Source organism: Leptosomus discolor, chromosome 3, assembly GCF_034619465.1.
Source record: "Leptosomus discolor isolate bLepDis1 chromosome 3, bLepDis1.hap2, whole genome shotgun sequence".
NCBI lineage: Eukaryota > Metazoa > Chordata > Aves > Leptosomiformes > Leptosomidae > Leptosomus > Leptosomus discolor.
Window position 1 is genome coordinate 46,875,167 of NC_141393.1, and position 23,364 is coordinate 46,898,530.

The 23,364-nt window shown below is 41.5% G+C and overlaps 1 protein-coding gene across 1 annotated transcript in view; it reads right to left on the bottom strand.

Moving 5' to 3' along the window:
• Positions 1-23,364, bottom strand: part of HSD17B12 (hydroxysteroid 17-beta dehydrogenase 12) — a 91,662-nt gene that overhangs the window by 51,501 nt on the left and 16,797 nt on the right. The window contains exons 2-3 of the mRNA XM_086463000.1: positions 7,390-7,436; positions 2,828-2,903 (exon numbers count right to left, since the gene is read on the bottom strand). Of these exons, the coding sequence (XP_086319126.1) occupies positions 2,828-2,903; positions 7,390-7,436 (123 nt within the window). The remainder of the gene's footprint in view (positions 1-2,827; positions 2,904-7,389; positions 7,437-23,364) is intronic.

Genomic DNA, 23,364 nt, shown 5'->3' on the forward strand with positions numbered 1-23,364 from the left:
AGAACATCTGGCCTTTCTGTAACATCAGAACAGCCGATTTCATGTGCACACACACACAAAAATACCAGACCCAGGTCAGCTGCACTTAACATTCAGAAAGACATATCAGTACTTCCCTTATGACAGGGGTTATGCAACTCGCATTTTGTACATAGGTATCACTCCTAATATAAGTATATCCTAAGAGCACAAGAAAGGATTCTTCCGAAATAGAATGAACATACCCGATCCTCAAAAGCCCTCTCATTATTTCTGGTAAAGGGCATCTATCCATTCAGCAGGATGAACTCTGATCAGTGAAAAAGAGGAAGGAACGGAAAACCTGCACGGCTCACACAATTCGAAGAACTAGAATTAGTTAAACAGCCATTCTTCCTTAAAGGGATTAAGGGGCATTACTCTAGAGAAGCAAGCTCATATCAATTTGAAGAACAATTGCAGGACCACCACAAAGAAGTTTAAAGCTACCTTAGCAGCCTGCAAGAGAAACACCCAAGTAGTCACAGCCTTGGATCTAAAAAAAGTCACCCATCTTATACATGGCAATATCTGAACAGACTGCAGAGACCACATGAGCCTGAATACAAGAAAATTCTGCCCAGCTAAAACCTAGTGGGATCTGAAAGTGCGACTCAGACTTGCTTGATTATGCAGACTATCCTAATCCTTCAGCATATGCCACAAGGAACAAGGTATGTATTTCAGTAGCTCAGGGTTGTCAAAAGAAATGTTCTGAAAACACAATGTGAGTCATCTCATTTCAGAACAGTTTAGGAACGAAAGCAGAAAAATGTTTGGGTGAGACCTAACAGTAATTACGTATTACAGGCTGCTCTACATAGGTACACGTACCATTTTTTTTAATCTGAAAAATTCTCCAGCAGTTATCATGTAAGTGCCAAAAGCTCAAAGCAGTAGATTTATCTGTCTTGTCAGCATCATGCGTAATTCCCAAGGAGGGAGAGTTTTCCAGACTGCTGCAGAAAGGGTTATGACCATTTTCAGGAAGCTTGTCACTTCATGCTTTAGTGTTTGATTCCAGAACAAGGTATTTGTAGCTACATCTATCAGTTACACTTTTACTTATCAAGACAGCTTTACACAGCATTGTAAGAAACATGACTGCATGCACCCACATACGCAGTAAACTATCACCCAGCTACTGCAGTGAACCACCCAAAAGACGACCTTGTTGCAACTTCTTGATGTTACAGGAAGCTTACGCACTCGCACAGGTTACCCAAGCACCGACACTTGCACTGTCGCATTTACACTGGGACTGTATTGAGCCGGCACTGCAGTGACATCCTTAAATGCAGGATACTAATGAACAATGCCATGTACTTCCAAACCAGCAGAAGAGAGGACTTGATGCCATCTTCCCTTTTAAGAAGGAATGCTCTCTACCACCTCAACATAGACAGGAATTCCTAGAAAACTATTTCATATGCCACCTTACATTGGACACTGAAAAGCAAAGACAGCGGCATTTCTATCAACAGAATTGTACATGCTCTGTCTTTCAGTAAACTAGTAAACAGTTACCATTAAGCAAGTTGAAGCCCTTGAGTCTTTTAGTCACCCCTACATTCACTAAGCAGTCCCTCACAACTTGGGATAGGAGAGTTTGTTGAGGCTTGACTTACAGATTATGCTTTACAGTAAAGCAGTGCCACTAACATTTATTAAAAGTTTCAATAAATGTATTTTTTGCCTTGAGTTTATGACCTCTGAAAGACAGAAGCTCTTACAATTATCTGTATTGTACACAAACCATTTTAGGAAAGTCTGAGCAAGACAAGGGAGGGTAACACAGAAGGATAATCTTAAAGGTTTCTTCACCCAACACCATTATGCTCAGAAACCTCTTTACAGCACCCAACTCCCAGTCCTGCTTATCAAAAACTCTACACACAAGGCTCCATTTCTCACTTTATCTCAACATACTCCACATAAACTAATAACTTTGCACAAAATCTGCCTTAATAAAATGGATATAGATTACAAGAGGAATTCTTGTGTGTTACGGTCATACTTTGCTCTGTTTGGAAAATCATTTGTCAGCGTGATACTTGAAGCTTTCTAACTGACCCCATACAAATATCCATTTTATATTTGTCATCGGAATACTGAAGTTGCTCCCTTATTTTTGCATTACAGCTATTTACTACACACTTACTGAAGAAACAATCCCTAATACAGGTTCTTAAATGCATTAACTCATTCCCTATATTCCTATGATGATGCACACTCATCACCCAAGAAGAGCTTACAGCTCTCTAATCTGATCTTTGAGTAGTTCATCCAAACCAAACCAAAAAGAGGGGGGAGAAGAAAGAAGCTACCCACAATAAATTTGTGTACTTGGCAACACAACAAGTACCATAAGGAACGTGCTTGCAACGACTGTGAGTTAGAAAGAAACCACCCTTATGGCTGAAGCCAGACATCTAACTTGCTTCAAGCTGGGGGAATATTCAGATGAAGTAATGGCTACATGGTTTTTGCCTTATTATGACTTTAGACAGCTACTATGGGGATAGGTGGTATTTTGGTCTGACACAGTAAGCTGTTCTTATGGAAGACTAACAGTTTTAGAAGTACTTATTCCAGAATTAAGCCCTAATGCTCTGAGAAGTTAATATGAACACCTGTAAAATTCATCTGCAAGGCCTTTACCACTTATATATGTAACATTTGCACTGTGCACAAGAGCAAACCTTCTGCAAAATTAGAGCTGTATATATTAGCATGTATGAAATTCATGTGCAATTGCATTTATTTATAAGCATGCCTGTAAAGTTTAGGGGAAAAGTTTTCAACTCACTTATTTCACCAGCAACCCGGTCCAGTTTTTCCTTTGACCTACTGATTAGAGCCACCTTCATTCCACGTCTTGCTAACTGCAGCAAAACAGGAGACATAAGAACAGTCATAAATTGCTTCCAAGTTAGTATCCCCATTAAAGAGACTGCATAATTCGTCAAACATCACAATAATATATGACCAGCAAGTCTGAAAAATATTACAATTTTAAATAGACAGATAAAGGGGAAAACCAAGACAAATACTTCCACACTATTTCTTGATTCCCTTCACATCAAATTTATTATCTTTTCAGTCATCCAATACAGGTGTATAGTCACATTTATAAAATAGAAAACCAACAGCAGATATTTTACAGAACTTTTACAACACCTCTGCAAGTCAGAGTGAAGTTTAACATGCCAAGTTAAGATATCCATGGTCACTTGAACACCTGTGTTGCAAAATTACTGCAGCACTCAATAATTCCCTCCTTTAATTAGGGTCCATTCTTACTTTGTACTAATCATAGGTATAAAGGTTAATTTACTCATGCTCTTTTAGGGAAGACACCTGTGTAACTTAAGCTGTGGCCAGAGCACATACCCTGGTCATGAAATCAGACCCATTGCCACAAGTTTGAAATATGTCCTAACAACTCAATTTAAAAATATCTGCAGAAAGGCAGCTACATATGTGAATTACTCTGCAATGAAAACAAACAATGTTTGTGACTACTATAAGTCTCTATTCCAGTGAAAAGTAAAAACAATATATCCACAGTTCATAGTGACGCTGCCTTTCAGACACTTAACACCTACATATAAAAAAACCAGGTAGGTTCTCAATGCTCCAATAAAACTCCTTCACTGCCTTAGGAAGCATTTGAGGATAGGTCTTAAAGGAAATCTAAGAAAACCAACCAAACAAAACCAGAAAACAACCAAAACAAAAAACTATAACACCAGAGCATAGTACAGCAATAACCTAAAGTGACTTAAGCTCATCTACCTTTCTAGCAGAAGTACGCAAACCAAGAAAGCTTCTTTCAGAGAGAAGTATGACTAAGTTCGTCAGTGAACTCCATACCTTGCTCCCATGTGTGATCTCTGAGCAGAAGAAATCTCATACTAGACCTCTCAGGAGTGCCGAATGAGGTGTGATGAAACCAAAGACACACGAGGAGCTGCTAACAAACCCCTGCCAAGCCATTCAGGCTTACAGGTAACTTAAGCTTTCTGCTCAAAGCAATGATCTGTCATTAGGAGGACGATTGTCTAAAAGAGATGAACACATCCATCTCCAGATAAGCACCTGGCTCACTGGAATAAGCTTTTTATAAAGCCAACAGTAGGTGCAGAAGGCAGGGGGGAGAAGGGAATAACATAGCATTCTCTCATTCCACAGGATCAAGGCAGTGCAAGCAGACACTTCACCTGAAAGTATCTCAGCCTGTGACACCGACGACAATCTGACAGTAATCTACTCAAGAGTTTGAAATAGCTGTGGTCCCAAGGGGCAAAAAAGCCTCAGATGTTCCTCATGGGTGCACGCTTCAGATTGTCGACACACAGTTTGCTTTCTTTCAGCAGTCATGACCTCTGGGCTCTCAAATTGCCTAAGTAGGTACCAGAGCTTTATGGAAAAATATCCAGCTATACTTGTCCCAAAAGCCAAGGAAGTAAAGCCACGACAATGCACCCAGTTAGTGGAACCTCAGCAAATTTCAAGAACTTCCACCACAAGAGCAAGCTTGAGAGAAACTGCTTCTATGTTCACACTAAAGCGACGCACTCCGAGAAGCACATCTGAAATCTGGAAACGGGAACCCATACGCAAGAGGAGTTCTCAGAGTACAGAGAACATAAAATGTGCAAGGAAAGAGCCACTGGAAAGATGGCTCAGTTTGAATCTGATGCAACCAGAACTGGTTCTGCTGAGCGCTCTGACTTTACTGGTAGAGACTTAGTGAGTTGAAAGGAATCGCATTAGTCCAAAGAGCAATAACGATCCTCTGAGATCCCAGTAATTAATTACATTTTTATATAAGAATCAAGGAAGATCCACTTGCTTTGTGGGTAACCTGCCATTATAACTTGGATCTTCGGCCAATGTCTCAAGGGTCATGAAATGGCTGAGTGAGAAGACCTTAGAACTAACCACAAAAACTCACCCAGAGCAGCAAGCATTGGGAAGATGCTCTTGTAGCCTAAGGACTGATGCAAGCAAGAGTCACCATTCTAACAGAGCTGGTGGATGTAGGTGACTGATCTGCTTGAAAGCCATCTTAGTAACTACCACATTTTCCTCTTCGGCAGCAAATCACAGCTGCTGTTAAAGCCCTTTCTCTCCAGGATGGAAAGGAATGTCACTAATAGCCCACCACAGCAGAACTAAAGGTCTTGTTAGAGTACATATAGCAAGAGGATCTACAAAAAGCAGTACTAAGCAGATGTGCATAGCAGAGTACTGCAGAGTACACAATGGGACCACAACCTCTAGCTTATCACTAGCATACAGATAACTCTAAGATTAAATTTAACAAAAGCAAACAGCAAAAGAGGGGCAACAAATAGTGACTCCCGACCACAGCCTTAAAAAAAAAAGGAAAATAAAAGAAAACAGTGTGCTGCTTTGGAATCAAAGATTGAGTGAGCATTACACAGAGAAGAAAATTTGCATTTACTATGGCACTACCTTTCATGAAGGAGTGGTCTAGTGATGAAGAGGATATCGGTGCTGAGCAAAGAATAAAGATCTTCATACTGCAAGAGTGAGAAGTGTAAGAAACACCTCTTTGCTTGGAAAAGAAGTAATCAAAGCAGCAGTGTATAACCAGAGAATCCACAAACTTGTAACATTCTTCTATCACTTGCTGGTCATCATGTCAAACTCTCAAAGAAGCAATTCTCAACACGCTGTTAACATTTCTCAGACTCCTCCAAGGAGAAGGAAGTAAACTGCATGATTATAATCACAGACATCAGTGCCCAAGCACTGTATGCCAGTTGCATTTATAATAACCTGAAGGGAATTTCTAGTAGAAAGTCAAGCCTCTGCTGGCAGTCTTATGAAGACATTTCTAGAGTTAATTGAAAGATTGAGAAGTATTTTCAGGTATTCCACATTTCACCTTGCACCCACACTTGACTTCATCAAGTATTTTTCACCCACCTAAACTGTCCAAGGGTAGTTTTGTGGTTTATTCTAGATAAATAAATGATTAACAATAATAAATACAAGTCATGAAAAATGGTCTACAGAATAAACCACAAGAATGAATATTTCTACCCTTTGGGGTGCTTTTGGGATGCTCTGTGCCTACAGCAACTACAGCAGAGAAGCTGAAACAGTCTTTGTTTCCCAGCAGTATCTCATACTTGTGATCAGTTTTCCTAACTGGGGTTCGAACACAGGGGTCTGCCAGCAGCACGGATTTGTGTTTGAAGCCAGCAGAATATAAAGGAAGCTGTAGTTTCATTCACCTAATAACCTAACGCATCGATCCTGAAACTAATCTCCCATCATGTTCAGGAGGTGTCTCCCACACAGAGGACTTTGTCCTGACAGTGCTATGCCCTGGGCATAGTGACGTCCTTCCACTTGCTCTAGGCAGTTAAATTTGAAGTATTCTATCATTTGCTTCAGTGCCATGTCACTGGGATATCTGGCACATACGAGCTGTCAGCTCTACGCCAAAATCGGGTGCTGCTGACATGAGGCTTAACTCCTTTTGCACCCAACTCCCCTTTCTTGACCCAGTAGGACAAGGTGCTACTTTCTGCAAAACAGAAAGGAAACTAGGGGCTGGGGGTGCAGGTGGCAAAGCACACAGGGATGAAGTGAAATCTGAAGGACGAAGACTACCCATGAAGAGGAATGCTACTTCCCCTGTGGGCTTTGTAGAACCAAAAAATTCAGGAAAAAGAAAGACTCACAACTGATCTCCTCACACAAAGATGGTGTTTCAGAGAACACAAAAGTGAGTACAGACAGGCTCACTTTGATACCGCCAAAAGTTATTTTTGCTATAAATTGTTGTAGTCAGCACTATTTGTCATGATGTTCTCTGAGCTTATAGGCTAAATTGCCCCATACTAACAGGCACTTTGTCTTAAGCAATACATTCTAGTACCGTATTTGGAGTCCAGATACCCATAAAGAGCCAAAGTACAGTAAAAGAGACAGAGGTAAAACCCAGCTTCAGAGACTTCATGAACCACAGGGAATAATTGGAACATACTGCAGGCAACTAGAAATGCCCTTTAGTCAGTGTCTGGAAATACCAAAAGGAAATGACAAGGATTGAGAAAGTTAAAGTAATTGTGACAGATAAAAACAAAAGTTAAAAATAAAAACTGAAGGACAAGGTAAACGCTGAAAATAGAATTCACAAATAAAAGAAACTAACAAAAAGGGACACAACTTTTGGCTGGTCACCAGAGGGAGGCAAAGCAGGAAACCTCTTTCTCCACAGGTATCTATGTTAAGGTGAGGAGATATGACCTGTTGCTTGACAGAGTTGAGACAGCATGACATTTTGCCAAGGATTGAGATATACTTCCAAGCGATAAGAATTCTTACCTCTTCTGTATAGGCTTTTCCAATCCCATCAGTAGATCCTGTGACCACTGGGAAAAAAAAAAAAACAAAACACACCCAGATATACATTAGCTGCTTCACAGAAATAACTGCAACGGGTACTCATTAGTAGGCTATTAAAGTACTCTTTCCAGCCAAGAGATACAGCAAAGTCTCTGGAACAGGTGCACAACTTTTATTAAATCTCTTTGAGAACTCACACTAAAACCTTTCCCTACGTAAGAAAGTAGAGGAAGAGATGGAGTTAGAAGCCTAAAAGTTGTTTCAAGAATGAGGTTCAGCACCCCTTCTCATGCCAGTCGTCTGGCGCACCACTCATCAGAAGCTTTGAGGACTAAGAGATTTCCAAGCCGTTTAACTAAAAAAAGCTCAGTTAAACCAGTTCTCAACTTAGTTTCAAGTAGATAGTAAAACAAAAAGTATCTTAAAGCCTGTAAGCACCCAATAAAAAACATTTTAGGACACAGGCAACAGGTCTTTGCTAGTGACTCTCCAGTAGATTCCAGATCCCTGTGACCATCGTGCTTACTAGCAGCACATACGAGTGACGAATGCAGCCATCAGTTGCAAGCTGGGCTTCTAGAGCTTAAGCTTTAAACCTGTGGGTGACTGGGATCTGTATCAAGCCTCAAGTCTTTCTAGGTTTCTTTTCTACATGCTGAGCAGCTCTGAGTGACTCCACATGCCATTAGTTTGACAGATTATTCCAGGGCTCTCACCACACCAGTAGCTGATCATGTCTGTTTCCTCACTAAACAGCAATTCCTCTATCCAGAATCTGCTTTTCCAACTACTTTTTAAGCAAGAATATTCAGCACCACTTCCTTTTTCTCTCAGCTCTTCCTTCTCAAACCCAACGCCTACACCTCCACATCCTTACTCATTTAGCTCCCCACTCATTCATCTGTCTCTGCTCTCACTCTCCAACTGGCTACTGAATACACCAGATTTTTCCATTTGTCCTCACATCAAATCAGAACACCTTGGTTTGTGCTTCTACTACTTACCCCTGAACATAGGCATGCCCAAATAACTGAGCTTGTTTAACGTTTCAGAAAACTGAACAGAGAGTGTTGGTTCAACAGGCCTTGCTGATCTTGGGTTTCACATTATGCACTACCACACAATTCATTCTGGCTTCAACAAAACAATGGAATGAGCACAGTGAAAACCAGTACCACTTCCCATCAGGCTTACAACAGCAGTGGGATATGTTCTAAGTTGACCCATTTTGGAGACTCTATGAAAGGGGTCGTTTCCTTCATTATAGTTAGAGAGGTACCTAAAGAACAGCCATTCCCTGTAACTCTTACAGATCATTTCTCCTCCTTCCAACTTGAAATTCATGGACTTAATGGTTTTATTCGAGATAACAAGCTCAGCATCTCAAAATACTGTTTTCTGACACCATGAGTTTTTCAGCATCTAGCACCTACAACTGAGAGTGCACGTTCCGTAAGGCACAGACTCCAAAAAGCATCTGTAGTGCTTTAAAGGCTTAGTAAAGTGCAAGTATAATTTCAATCAAGGATATCTACCTCCTTCATTGAATCCATTGCTTAGGTAAATTGTAGCAGAATCGGCTGGAGCATGAGACTTAAGTTGAAGATCAGGGATTTCTAACTGAACTACGAGTAACAGGATGGTTCCTCCCTTTTTAGGCCCTGCTTCATATTAAAAAAAAAAAAAAAAAAAACCACAAAACCAAACCAACCTGTAATCCAGAACAGAACTTGAAAAATTTAAACAAATCTGATATAGATAAGTGATGAAAAACATTACAAAACCCCACCAGGAAGAAAAGCGCTTAAGCCATCATCTACATAAACAGGCACCCAGTTGATACACATTGTTGTTCTGCTTCTGCTGCAGGTAAAGGCATAGGCATCAGAATACAGTACACAGCTAGTTTTTCTTAGCAACAAGGGAAATCCTCTTCTCACAATAAAACTCATTTTAAGTGGCTCCACTGTGAAAAGGGTAACTCTCCATGTCCACACACCATCTTGAAGAACACACACAGTACAAGGACTGCTTCCCAACATATAACCTAAACCCCACCTTTTTTCACGCCACACTTCTCTTCCTAAGGCTCTTCAAGAGCAGCCACCTGGCTCAGCTCTCGCTCATTCTAAGCGGATGGATTTCCCATCAACAGCTGCACTGGTGCCGAGGCTGTTGAGGTCAGCACCAGAGGACTGCTATGGGAAACATGCACTAATACAGACCTGTCCTGCTGCTGACCAGCACCACCCAGTTCAGCCAAGGAGCTACAGTTACTGCCCATTTATGGGATCCTAGTGAGCAGGCTGGTGGTTCAGAAAGGCTGCCCAGAGCAGGAAAAAGAGGTGGCAAAGGCAATCGAGACCAACGTCACAAAAGTCAAAATTTAGTCACCTTATCTTCCTCTGCTTTTTGGATTACCTAAATCATATATGCTGCAGGGAAGGGGAGAGCAATAAAAAGGCTTTGGTAAGACTTGTGCATTAGCAATGCACTCTCAGTTTTCATATGAATTACATTCATCTCTAGTTTCCGCTCCGGAGCCAAGCGTTGCAGTTCTAACCACCCCGAAGCTATGCCAGTTTTGATTATGTTTTTACTATTAACTTGATGTGCTGAAGCTAGTTTAACTCCAAGTGCTGATTAAGCTTTTAAATTCTGCCTCTTCTACAGATCACCTTCCAACAAAAGTTACAAACTAACTGCAGTTGGCAGAGCTCAAAGAAGGCAAAGCAAGTAGGGTAGGAATAAGTTATTGTCTACAAGAAAGCTACACCAGCTCGTATGATTATACACATTTACTCAGTAGTCAGACTAACTGTAGTAGCTTCCCACTTCAGCCATCTGCCGTCTCCAGAAAAAAAGCAAGAATAATGCCCAGGCAACTCGTGTGTAAGCCCATCAAATAAAAGTTTGCCTGAATGGATGCTTGTGTTGAGGTCCTGGCTGATTTTAGGTAAAGAAGTCAACATCCACCTTGCCCTCACCTTTTGTGGCCATAGAGGAAAAGGGGAAGAAAAAGAAGGGAAGACATCCAGTAACATGACATACTTTGAAAAGAGCTCACTCTTAATAAACCAATATATGCACTCACATTGGGCCAGAGATGATCTACCCCAGAAAGTTACCACTAGCCAGAGTTCAGCAGCTCTGGACACAAGGTATTTCTCAAAATAATTAGACGGCATCTGGAACATATTCCCATCTCAAGACATGCTTTTTTGAAACTAGCATAAGTATAAGTACAGAGCTGACATGTGCACGACTACATCTTTTCTCAGTTTTGAAAAACCTACCAAAGACTCCTCTTCTGAGTCAGGGTCCACACAGCCTGGCCCTAGTCCAGCACACTGAAAGGAACATCTTTTACTCTTCTATATAATGATACTTTCTTGACTGGGTAAGACTAGCATAATCATTGTTATAATGGGTTACGGATGCATGCCTGGGTTTTATCCTGTAGTCCCAGCTTTCATTTCAGTTCTGCATGAACAGTCTTATATTCCAACTAACCCTATACTGTTCAAAATGGTAGAGAAGAAGTGGGAAAGCTAGTAAAACACTTAAAATCACCATTCATGCTAGCCACTAGTGTACACCATGTTAAGTACAAGAGACTTTGAACCCATCAATGCTTTGGATACAGCCTTACTAAAGCATAAGTGTGCAAAGAGAAACTTCCAATGTAGCATCAAGGTCTCCGACCAAAGAAAGCAGTATGGGGCATCATCTGCTCACACCACTTGTCCTAGGTTACAGTGTAAAATGTGCCAAAAGGAAAAAAAAAAAGTATTCTATTACCATCTTCAGGAGCTGTTGAGACCAGGTGGGGCGGTGCTCCCTGCCTCCCCCCTCTGGACTATCTCCTGTTAATGGGCACAACAATGCCTTATCGCCTGACCCATCGATAACTCCCTCCTGGACTATCTCCTGTTAATGGCCCATCAAGGAACTGCCATCCCATTGTGAGATGCTCCGCCCGGGGGGAAGGAGCCAAGCAGTCCATGCTAAATAAAAACTGAGATTTCGAACACCCTAGCAGCCTTCTTCCACTGGATTCCCAGAGGAGCTTTTCCCCCCACTGGAGTTCCAGAGGACGAGAGCTACCTACCTACCACTGGACCTTCAGAGGAAGACCAGACTCTTTACTTGATCGCTGCTTCAACAGAACTACATCCATCGCTTCAGGAGGACTGCAGCCACCATCTTATCGGACTGCTACTGCCACCCTAACTGGGTGTCAGGTTGTATTCCTGACTCTGTCAGTGTAAACCAGTGGGTTGTTTGTTTTTCCCTGCCTTGTGTTATATATATATTAGTAAAGAACTGTTATTCCTAGTCCCCATATCCTTGCCTGAAGGCCCGTTAATTTCAAAATTATAATAATTTGGAGGGAAGGGGGTTGCACTTTCCATTTCAAGGGAGGCTCCTGCCTTCCTCAGCAGACACCTGTCTTTCAAACCAAGACACCACTGGAGGAGGTTATGCTCTGTGTAGGCTGTAGATCTTTCAACTGCCATTACATATATACAAGTCATCTGCACAAGAACTCAGATCAGCAGTTAAATTTTTAATTACAGTATCATCCTTAACACATCATGCAATCATTTCCTGTAGTGACCACAATTTCCCCCTTGGGACAGTATAGTGTCTTTGCCCTAAAGGCTGTGCCAAAATTTTGCTTCCAACAAGGGGGGAAGGGAAGAAAGAGAAAAAAAAAAAAATCTTTGACCTCTTACAAGTATCTCTTCAACTTAAGATACAGCTACACAGGAATCCACCACAGCCTCTACTACTGGACTAGTTATTGATACACACAACTACATATTCTCTAAACCTTAATACCACCCGGCCACTTCACATCCTAACATTTCACATGGTGTGTTTCGCAACTTTTGTCACATCTACAACAGATATGATGCAATTAAGCACTGACATAATTTCCTGTCCAGTACCAAATTCAAGGCGACCCCTGAGAAACACAGGGCAAAGTTAAATGAAAGAGACACGCGGTCTTGCACTAAGAGGGAACAGCTCTCCTGTTATTAAAAAAGCCATAGACCAACCAAGCCTCTGAAACACACTGTGTAACCAGCCAGTGACTTTAGTTGAGAAGATTAATATGCCCAGTGGTACATGACCTTAGAGGCCAAAAATGCAGACTCTTCTCCAGAAGGCTTCTGGAGGGATAAATGTGCAAATGTGTTAAATAGCACCTGCATCCTTCAGAACTCACACAGCCCATGGCTAAACATGCACAGGATAAGGTACCACCAATGGTGTGGGGAGTTCACATGTTCTTTCTGCCTGTAAGAAGTAACAGCTGCTGCCTTCCCAACTAAGAGGTCATCTAGAAAACATCCACCGTCTCCTAGGAGGTAAACCGGGTAAACATTTCCTGCTGTTAAAAAGGCGACTACCATTCTACAGACAGGCAAAAGCAGCACCCAGCAGACCACAGCAGTCTGTCTTGTGAATGAAGTGAATATTCAAGGCCCAGAAAGAATATTTATCTGCTTCTTATGCAGCCAGGTCATCTTAAAACAAAAGCAAAAGATGGTGCAGGAAAGCATGAGGCAGGCATGTAGAAATTCTCTTGCCTTGCGACAGGAGCAAGGACCAGCGTTGACACAGGGAGAGGGAGCAACAGCATGCATAGAAAATTCTACTGCAGTTCTGCAGAGCCATCACGCTGAAATAAGATTATAGATTCATGACTCCCCAATTCAAGGTTAGACTACAGTGAAGACAAAGCTTAAAGAGATCAAGCCTGCCTTCAGATACAAGCACACGTTTTCCACAGCTAAATAAGCTTTTGAGATGCCTAATGGAGATAAAGCATGGAATACTTTTGTCCACATTGCTGCTACCAAACAGCACCAGGCATACTCCTCGTACTGGTTTGACTACCTGCACAATGAAGCTAACAACTATTATGCATGTTCTCCACTAGCCTCTTCAAACTACAAATTCATCTCAGTTCAGTCATTTTCCCATTTTCATTAAGAAAAGCATGAGGTTTGAGGCTATCTTACAAAGCACTGCAGGTGCACTCATACACGTCATTACCCAGGAGAGAGAACTGAAGCCACTAACAACGTTATTCCCTCTAGAAAGATGTGGGTCCAGCAATTTGGGAGTATCTATACTCTTCCCACCAAAAAAAAAAAAGCTACCAAACAGATCTCAAGGAGGGCAGCTCAGCTTCATGTCTGATACTCTGAGAGGTATTCACATTTGTCATCAAAATGGCCACTGCAGAGCTGGTCTCTTAGCTCCATCCTCCATTCACACAGAAGAGCAATCCCTGTCCTGCCAGACGGAATCCAGATACAAGCGAGGGTCTGTCACACTACAATATCCGTCAACATAAAGAACAAACTAGGAACCCAGTATGTCTTGTGTTAAAGCAATACAGTTGAGAGAAACTTCACAGCACAGCTAACCTCAGCATAGGCTTAAAGTACAACACATAAATAACTGAAGACTCGAGATTCTTCTGCTACGAAACACAGAGGCTATATTAAGAATATGACAGCTCCTGGGGAAAACAAAAGCTGGCAAGGGGAGAAAAGACTATCCCTGCTTGGCATCAAGCAGTGCTTCATTTATTACAGATTTATATAAATCACTGGCATTTGACCAATACCAAGCTTCTAGATTATCTCCAGCCAACAAAAATACTTTAGTCTGTGCTGGTTAAAAATATCCTACTTTTTGTCCTCAGCTTGCTAGGAATGGCTATTTTTAGTAAGAGCCCAATCAACCTTATCAAAATCAAGCATCAAAAATAGACTGGAGAAACACTGGAAGCAAATACTATTTTTAGCTGCTCTGTCTATCCCTGCCGTTACCCACAAATTCTGACTGCACAGACCATGCACGAGTGCTTAGTTATTCTAGGCAGATCCTTCTTGTGATTCTTTTCATCCCTGAACACCTGAATGCAGAAAACACTTGACTGATTAAAGATTAATACAGCCGCAAACCATGACAGCTGCCTTTCGTCTGAGTGCTTTTGGGGAGGGGGAGAATAGGGGATGACAGAGAGCTTGCATCAGTATTTCTCTTGGGGATCTATTACATGGAAAGAAAATTGCTATTTCAATTCCCTTTTGTTGCTAAAAATAGCAGCCCCAATTGATTCAAGCAAACAGGGCACCGGCTTAGCAATGCCAAATTTAGAAACCACTGAAGTCCCAAAGAGTGAACGCTAATGCAGTCTAACACATGCCAGCTCATATTTAACAAAGAACAAAGAAGATAAGCATGCCGGCTGCAAGTTAATAAGACAGCAGTAACTCCCTACATTTTTATTTAATAAAACCAGAAAACTCAGTGCACAAAAATAAGACAAACTTCACTTCTATTCTCATTATAACTTGCTTCATCACAAAGACTGTCTGTACCCAAGCTGAAATCCTAGAAATTCTGTGTATTTTTTTCATATAAAGAGTTTTTTCTGCACAAAGGAGCTAATACCTAATGGTCAAGCTTTGAAAAGACAGGCTACAGAAAAAGGTTCCGTTCCCAGAACCAAACACTTAGTAACAGCTTGTGTCTAGGAGCCAGGACAGTGGGCAGAAAATTATTCTATAAGTATTGCAGCAGTGACAAGTTCCCATTTCGGCAGAACTACAGCAAGAAGGGGTTTGGGGCACTGCACTCTCAAGATTTCTTTAGACTTGAAAGCTAGAAGCAATCTAGAAGCCCTAATGAGAAAGCTGTATGGAAGAGTTCACGAAAGTCTCAGCAATGCTCACGCAATATCAGCTCCAATTCCCGCTCTTTGAGTCCTCCCATTTCCAGGGTATCCTTCTTTTATGTGCTCACTCCAACTTTGCCAAGAGGTGGCCCTCTCCTGTTAGTCATGGGCTGCTGTGTTATGGATTTGGGTGTCTGGGAGGAGAGGGGGAACTTTGTCGTCCTGTCTCCTGTGTTCAGAAGCCCCCACCCCATCCGGTTACAAATTTAAGAACTTTGCTGCTTTTGAGGCTTTTGATCCAGAAAATGTCAAGTGAACCCAAGAGTGCCCTGAACCTCACTTCTGCAATAGCAAGGAAGTTGTTCAGATAGTGTGCTCAAGCCTGAGTTAAGCATATGCAAAAGCTATAGCTGCCTCGTGCTCAGCAAGACACTACCGTAAGAGTTACTGCAGAGTATTAATATTCAGCAAAAATAAGCTCTCGTTTGTTCATCATCGTAAAAGACGTGACAGATGCTGATTGTCAGTGCAAGCACAACCAGGCCAAGAAAGCACATGAAGGGAGGTCATTCAAATTACCATTTCTGGTTCATCCTGCCTCTAGGAGAGGGTGAATACAACAGGAAAATGGTGAAGATCAGATAGCTCAGGACTAGCACCATCTGATGACTTTCCATGTTTGCCACTGGAAACATGCATAGATAAGTTGCTTTTCTGAGAAAGAACTAAGTAGCCAGTAGAAGGGCCTCTGGGTTTGAAGCCCCCAAGCCAAAAGAAGGCTCTATATAAGAAGTCACTAGAAGAAGTTTGAGATTTATTTTTTCCCCCTCTTTCACTGTGTATTTGCAACAGGGAGAAAAATAAATTCAAGTCAGTGACATGGCAACAAAAACACACTACCTGTGAACAGAAGTTGATAATGAGCGATCTATGGGCATACTCCTAGTCCACGCTATGCACGGTATCAGAATAATCACGAGCATAGAAAAAAAGTGGAGACTGGGATAAAATGCGGCACTAGATCCATTTTTAAAAGGCAAACTGTGCCTAACTTAAAAAGTGTGATCGGTTTAGACAAGAATAATGCTCTAAATCTCCAAGGCAAAAGAAAATAATTTTATATGATGACCATAAGAAACTACGACAGTGAAAGTGACTGGGACCAAACATAAGAATCTTAGAATCAGAAGCTACCTGGGAAGGCATCTGAAACAGTTCAGACCAAAAAACTAAAAACACCACACCAAAAACTTCATCAGGATAAAACAAATTAACTAGCTACACTCCTCAGGGACCAATCTCCGCACAAATCCTGTTCAGCACTGTTCCTAGTGATCACCACACAAAGGATGGAATGCTTTATGAACTTCACAGACAACCTAGCTACTGGAAAGAATCACAGCACGACAACACAAAGAATTAGATGGTTTTATAGACCAGAATAATAAAAACATAATATAGCCAGATATTACGCGGTGACATGGCAGTACCAGATGTCAAGACACACACTTGAGACTAACTTTGCTTAGAGTTGAGGTGACCATTGTAAGCAACTAAGGAAAGGTACCTGGGGTGCAGTGGCTGAATATAAAATGGACTGTAAACTGCTATTCTGATACAGCTATAAAGACAACTGATATAACCTGATTGCATCCACTGAGGTGCTTCCCATAGTAATAGAAAGCAATAATACATTAAGTAATTTAAATGGGAACAGCTGAAAAAAAAAAAAAAAAAAAAAAGAGGCTGCTAAGATGATTAAGAGTTACCTGTTCTGGGATATGAGTTTAAAAGGGCTTTGTCTGCTCTTCTTAAGCTCATGTAGTGTAACTACCAGAAAAGGCAAAGCTTTCTTTGGGAAGAAAATATAAGTTGGTCACAATTAAGACTGGAAATTAGGGTATCTCAAAGGAGAAAAAAAAAATTGTTTCTGACTCTGAAGAGCACAGTAAGAAGGGTAAGGAACCTGACCTGCTGGAGGAGCTCTATGATACAAGTGCAGTGCAGGACAAGACAGATGTAACTCTGGAAACAGAACTACAAATTTGCAAAAAGAATCTGTTCATTACTACCCATTTAATGTATTAGAAGAAAAATGGGAAACAAAATAAGCCTGACTAATTTTTTTTTTGATACATTCTATTAATCACATGCTTCTAGGCTTCCTCGTGTTGTTAAGAGAGCATCAGAGAAACTATCCCTTTTCCCCCTCCCCATCTCAACACATAATTTGACTTCCAGAGTGTCTCTGCTCATCTCTTCATGAAAGAGAAGCTAGTTGCAGCTAGAGATATGAGAGACAAATGCACAGTGGTCCTAGCAGGAGAGAGGCTCTGCTTCCATGAAGATCTGAACAAGAAGTAGTTCCTTCTGGAACTCCTTATTGTGCTGGCAGTAACTCAAATCATCTTATTCAAGCACCTCCATATTCACAGTGAGGACACCAGTCTCCAAAAAACATTTGGGGCATGAAAAGATGCAGCAACAGCACCTTGGAATGGCTTTTTAAAAATCAGACTGTGGGCGTGAAACTCCATTTTTTGCTGTACATGTCAAGAAACCCCAGAACACAGTGCTAAATCCAACCTTTTCTCTACAGCTTTGAAACATCAGCTGACCTTTCACAGCTTCATGACTAGGACCTGAACTATTTAGAATTATACAACACAAAATCTTGAAGAAATCTTTAAATTAATATCTGGGTACGTTTCAAGCATAATACATCATTCAGTATGGGCATGGCACACCACAGTGCATCAGGTCACCAGAAAAAAATCTCCATGTACCTTAATAAAGACATCCTGTCATCATTCACCTGTTGCCTCCAGTTGCACATATCCCACTACCTATATTGGAAGCAAGGAGAAAAAAACCCTAGTGTAGACAAGCTCTCTCCTAGTGTTAACAGTTTTATCACAAGAATAGACCTTCCAGCTCAGGACAGAGATCCAGCTAACCCAAGACTTGGTCTCAAGCAGCAGTCAGTAATAGGTACTGAGGGAAGAATTTAAGAAGTAGCCAAGCACATTGTGATACCTCTCTCCAAGATACTCTTCCTGTCTCCAGCTTGCAGCTCTGCAATTTGGTGGACTACAGCTGATTATTTTGGACAAATTCACAGGAGAAAAACCTATCAAAATCTTTTAGAGCAATTGGGTTTTTTTGATCCATGTAAACCTTTAGCATCTAATATAAACCAACAGGAAGCTACACAGCTGAACTACATCCTGCACGGGACAGTATCATCTCCTGTTATCAGGAAAACCATGAGGAAAAACTTCTTTGAGGGTGACAGAGCATTGGAACAGGCTGCCCAGAGAGGTTGAAATTGATCTGCTGGTTTGGGATTTGGTGTTTTCTCCACCATCATGGTAAGCAATAACGCTGATCACTTTGCTTAACTTACTTTCTGTCCTTTAAATCAAAGTTATGGATTTTCAAGTTTTTTATATATTTATTAAACAGGTAAAGCTAACAGATATAACAAAATTCATAAGATTAGACATTCAGGCAACCCTTTGATGGGAGCCTTTATCAGAATCTCTTTGGACTACAAGCTTGCAGATAACAAATTGGTTTAAAATTTTGTTTATTTTTAATATACTTTAAAAATAAGTAATTTAAAATGCCAAAATGATCTAAATATATTCCATCTATTAGAAAAAAATCATGCCTCCTTCATATCTCCAGAATTAAAATCTTCATTTCAAATGCAAGTTACAGAGTAGAATTTCAGTGCGTCAACAATACATCAAAAATAGGCAAACTGGGAAGCACAGAGAGACTAAGAAAACTGATACTGTAGAAACTGATTTTTCTTAACTTCCAGCTCCAATGAACCCCAAGCCACAGAACTGCTCAGACATTTCTTCACCACCCTCACCAGCACCCTGCCTTGTGCCACAGATAATAAATACTGGCAGCACCTAAGTCTGCAATAAGCATGACCGTGCTAGAGATAAAACATTCTCTGGCCAAGACAGGTAGACGATCTCCGAGAAGAAAAGAGAGCTACAGACACTCTCCAGGGTATATTCTCACACAATGCAGCCTGCCAGCTTTCAGCTGATGAGCCCATCCAGACCCAAGTCATCTCCCAAAGAATCACTCCATATGAAGCCTTTCAGCCTTCTGGAGAGCTGAGGAACGCCTCAGACTCATGTATTCACCCAGCACTGCACCCAAGCGACAGACCTCCTTGCAGCACAGCCACTGGGAAGGAGAGTGGATAGCCACCACAGTCCCAGGTGGGAGCCAGGATGGGTTCACCCTACTGCTGCCAGACTGGTACCAATACCCCAGCTAGGCGCAGACTGGCTGTGTTGGAACCACATACTCACACTGCACACCTTGGCATTTTTTTTGGACAGAATGGGGATTACTGGCTAACCTAGGTCTGCATGGATGAACTTGGCCACCATCACACCTTCCTGCTGAAGGGACACATGAGGCTGCGCAGGAGCAGTGCCTCATGTGGACAAGCCTTTTTGTTCTGGCGCAGACCAGCCATGCCAGGCCTGGACTCCCTTCATGCAGTCACTAGCAGACTTCTGCCTTGCCTGCTTTCTCCTGTAACATTTATCCAACCTGGATATCATCATCCTTCACAACAGTAAACCCTTTTAGGCCCAGACTCCAATCCTTAACCTCTTATTTACAATGTGGTTTGGAACTCATCATAGTCAAAACAGATCAAAAAACTGAAATACATGTGTTACTTAATTTCTTCTGGAATACGACCTACCACTGTACTTTTTTTTTCCCACAAGGCCACTTTCCCAGGTTTTACAAACCCTAACATGCAAAAACGGAAAAGTTCCATTTGTAGGAAGGAATGTTAGAAGTTAGGGCAGCTACCAACCTGTGTAGAAGGAAAAACAAGTTTTAACCCTGAGAAAGGCACAGTGTTACATTATCTCATGCAGCAGAAATACAACTGATAAAGTGTATCTTTGATAAGCTACTTTTTAATTAGTAACCTCCCGAAGTGTGTATAATTAAGTCACATCACATGCTTAGTATCTAATATACCCATACACAAAAGCTGCATGTTCGTACTTGAGAACCCTCCTTAGGAAGGTCTCAATCTACACTGCCGCTCCAAATAAGATCAAACTCCAATCCATTTTTCCCCCTTAAAGAAGGCTTAACATGTGTGTATATACAGTCTATGCATACTGAACCTCCACTTCCAAACCAAAAAGTATCAGTAACCAACCATCCTAACCATTTTATTTTTCTCACAATTGTGAATTCCTACCATTACTTATCATAACACTTCAGTCTGGCCCTGCCTCTACAAGCCATCTTGGGTACTAGTGCTCCCAAGACTTCAAAAGTTTTTTTAAATTATAAATAAACCAAAACTAATCAGGACAGAGTTGACTCAGACCTTCAACAACCAATGGTGTATTTGCACCATTTTCACTTGTTTCTCTCAGTCCTCTTTTAGCATTTGAGACGCTACTTCTCCCATCACTCAGGTGAAACTTAAGTAGGCAGCTAGACCACTATGCGACCCATGGCCTTCCTAGGCAGGTCTCCCTCGGCCATGAGCTAACTCAGCTCCAGCAGCAAGCTGCTCCTGGTCGCCACCTCCCACAAGCAATAACTCTTCCCCAACAGCAGAAGCAGCTAAGAGTCACTCAAAAGCAAGCTCCTATCACTGCCTACAACAAGATCCCCATGTTCGGGTTCGGGGGAAGGGGCCAGCAGCAGTACCGATTGCTCTGATGACAGCAGTCCATGCCAAATTCCCTGCCAACCTAGATTGCTCTTCAAGAACTCAAGGAGCAACTCTTTATGAAAGCCCCAGGCTTTCCATACATACACAGGGCAGCTGCACTATGGACGTTCGGAAGTCCATCACCTTAAAAAGCAACTGTAACGTGTGGCACTCCTGCCATGAAAAGAAATTTGTGCTCTAGACTGATGCCTAGTGAGATGCCTCACCATCCTAAAACTGCGTTGCCTGGAGCCCCAACTGCTTCTCAACATCCCAGACCAGAAGAGATCTCCCCACATCTATATTTTTTAGAAGTCAGCTGACCTATATAAATTTATTGCAAAGAGATCTTCAATAGCTTCTCCAGGAAGTAATTTTACACCTGACAAGCACCCTGAAACCATACAAGAAACTATTTCTCAAAGCATTGCCACATCAGGGTGTTTTGGGGGCAAGCAGAGAGGGCAGCTGAGGCAATCGGCCCTGCACCAAACCCGCTGTGCCCCTTCCCATGCCTTCAGCTCGATGCACTGCAACAGCTCACCCGTTGCACACAATAAGCAAAGCTGCGTAAGCAGCTGAGTACAGAAGATGAATGAACCGTGTGACGCTAAAGATCTGTGAATTGAAAAATGAAATGCATGAATTAAAATCTGCACCCTCGTTCCGCCTCTCCCTTTCCCCCCCAAAAGAAATGTATACAGCAGGACATAAAGGAGAAGGAGAGAGAGGAGTGGAAAAAGCATGGTCTGACACACTTATAAAAACTGATGGCCTGTCACCAAGACGCTGATGAATATTTTTTTTACAGGATAAAAATGGCAACCTAGAGTCTAAAAATAAAATGCTGTGCTGCAGACCTGTCTGGTTCAGCAACATGACTGGAATACAAACACACTCCCTTGCTGGAACATCTCAACTAAGATTTCAGAATAAGAGAAGGGGGGGGAAAAAAAAACCACTGTAGAACATACCTTCTGTTTTCAAGGCAAGGTGTTTGGAGTTTGTGGGTTTTTTTAAAAAGAATTTAGATTAGCACTATACTTCACTTGCATCGTATAACTGCCACTAAAAAAAACCCACTTCTAGATTTTAAGTGATTGATGAGAACAGCAGGCTACCTCATGCTGCACAAAGCAAATTTTTTTCTTCCTTTCCCCAGACAATTACAATATAAGAACATATTTATCAGTGTCTTTAAATCATAACTTCAGTAAGCTTAACAATGTATTTTTAGAATCATGCTGCAGACAGAACTGTGGACACTGCTATTTTCAAACTCACCCCACCCCTAGAGACAGATCATAAAACCTTTTACTCCATTCTGGCTCAAAATTTAGACTAAAAACCTGCTTAGCTGAGAAGCAAAAATGACTGAACATCATTCACAAGAAGCACTAATTTCTCAAGCCTATCCACACTGCAGACAGGCTGCCTTATGCAGTAAAGATGCTATTTTTGGCAAGTGATGCAATAGCTGCAAGGGCTCTCCCAGAACCTTTCATTTAAGAGCCCAAGCCATACCAAACGTGTTACAAGATACCTAATAACCCTGCATCGTCCCCTTCCCATTCTCTGCACCAGAATATCACCTACAGAAGTCACCCTTTTTAAAGTTATATCTTCCAAGAAAGAGTCAGATTCTGCACTTGAAGAGAAAAAGCATATCTATACATCCATCAGCAAACACACCTGCCCTGCACAAGACAAGAAAGTTACACAACACTGTATAGGGATTTTCTGACTTCTTGATTTTCTGTTCAAAGATGAAGCAGCTCGGTTTCCTTCCTGAATTTTTGTAAAGACTTTGAAAAGCCCACAAAGCTGATACAATATCTAATCCTTCCCAAAGCTATTTCCATTCTTGGAGAGCTTTCAAAGTTCATGTGTCTGACAAGTGTAAGGCACATTTCTGTTATGTGACTGTTTCAGTAGCTAAAAAATTCTAAAACCAGAGAAGAGTTCCAGAAATGCTAGAACCTTTTAAAATTATTTTAAAAATAGAATAGGGTTTTTTCAGCCCTTTGGATCTATGAATCCTTTAGATTTTGCAATAGCTATGTGGACCCCCATGTAAAAGATCCAAGCTTATTGTTAAGTTCTCCATTGACCCCTTATAAATTCAAATTTCACCTGCCCCCTCCCCAAAAATAACAGAGGCATTCCCAAAGTCAGAACTACCCAAGAAACTACTTTTATTTGACTTCTGATCTCCAGGGGCCTACAGGGGAAGAAGACATGCAAGTGCCACAAAAAACAAACAAACAAACAAACACACACACAACCAACAAACACGTAATGTTTTGAACATGTGGTCATGGTCACAATATATTAATAAATCCACGAGCCAAATCTGCTGCTGTGCAGAGTTTGATTCCTTTGCTTAACACATGCAGGGCATATATAGCATCTCTTACCTGCTATTTCAGAGCAGCCATTTATCAGTCATGGCCAGCATTTAGGGCTCAGGAGGAATTCCCCTGTGTGTACCATGTACCTATTAGAACTTGCATTTGGCTTGGGT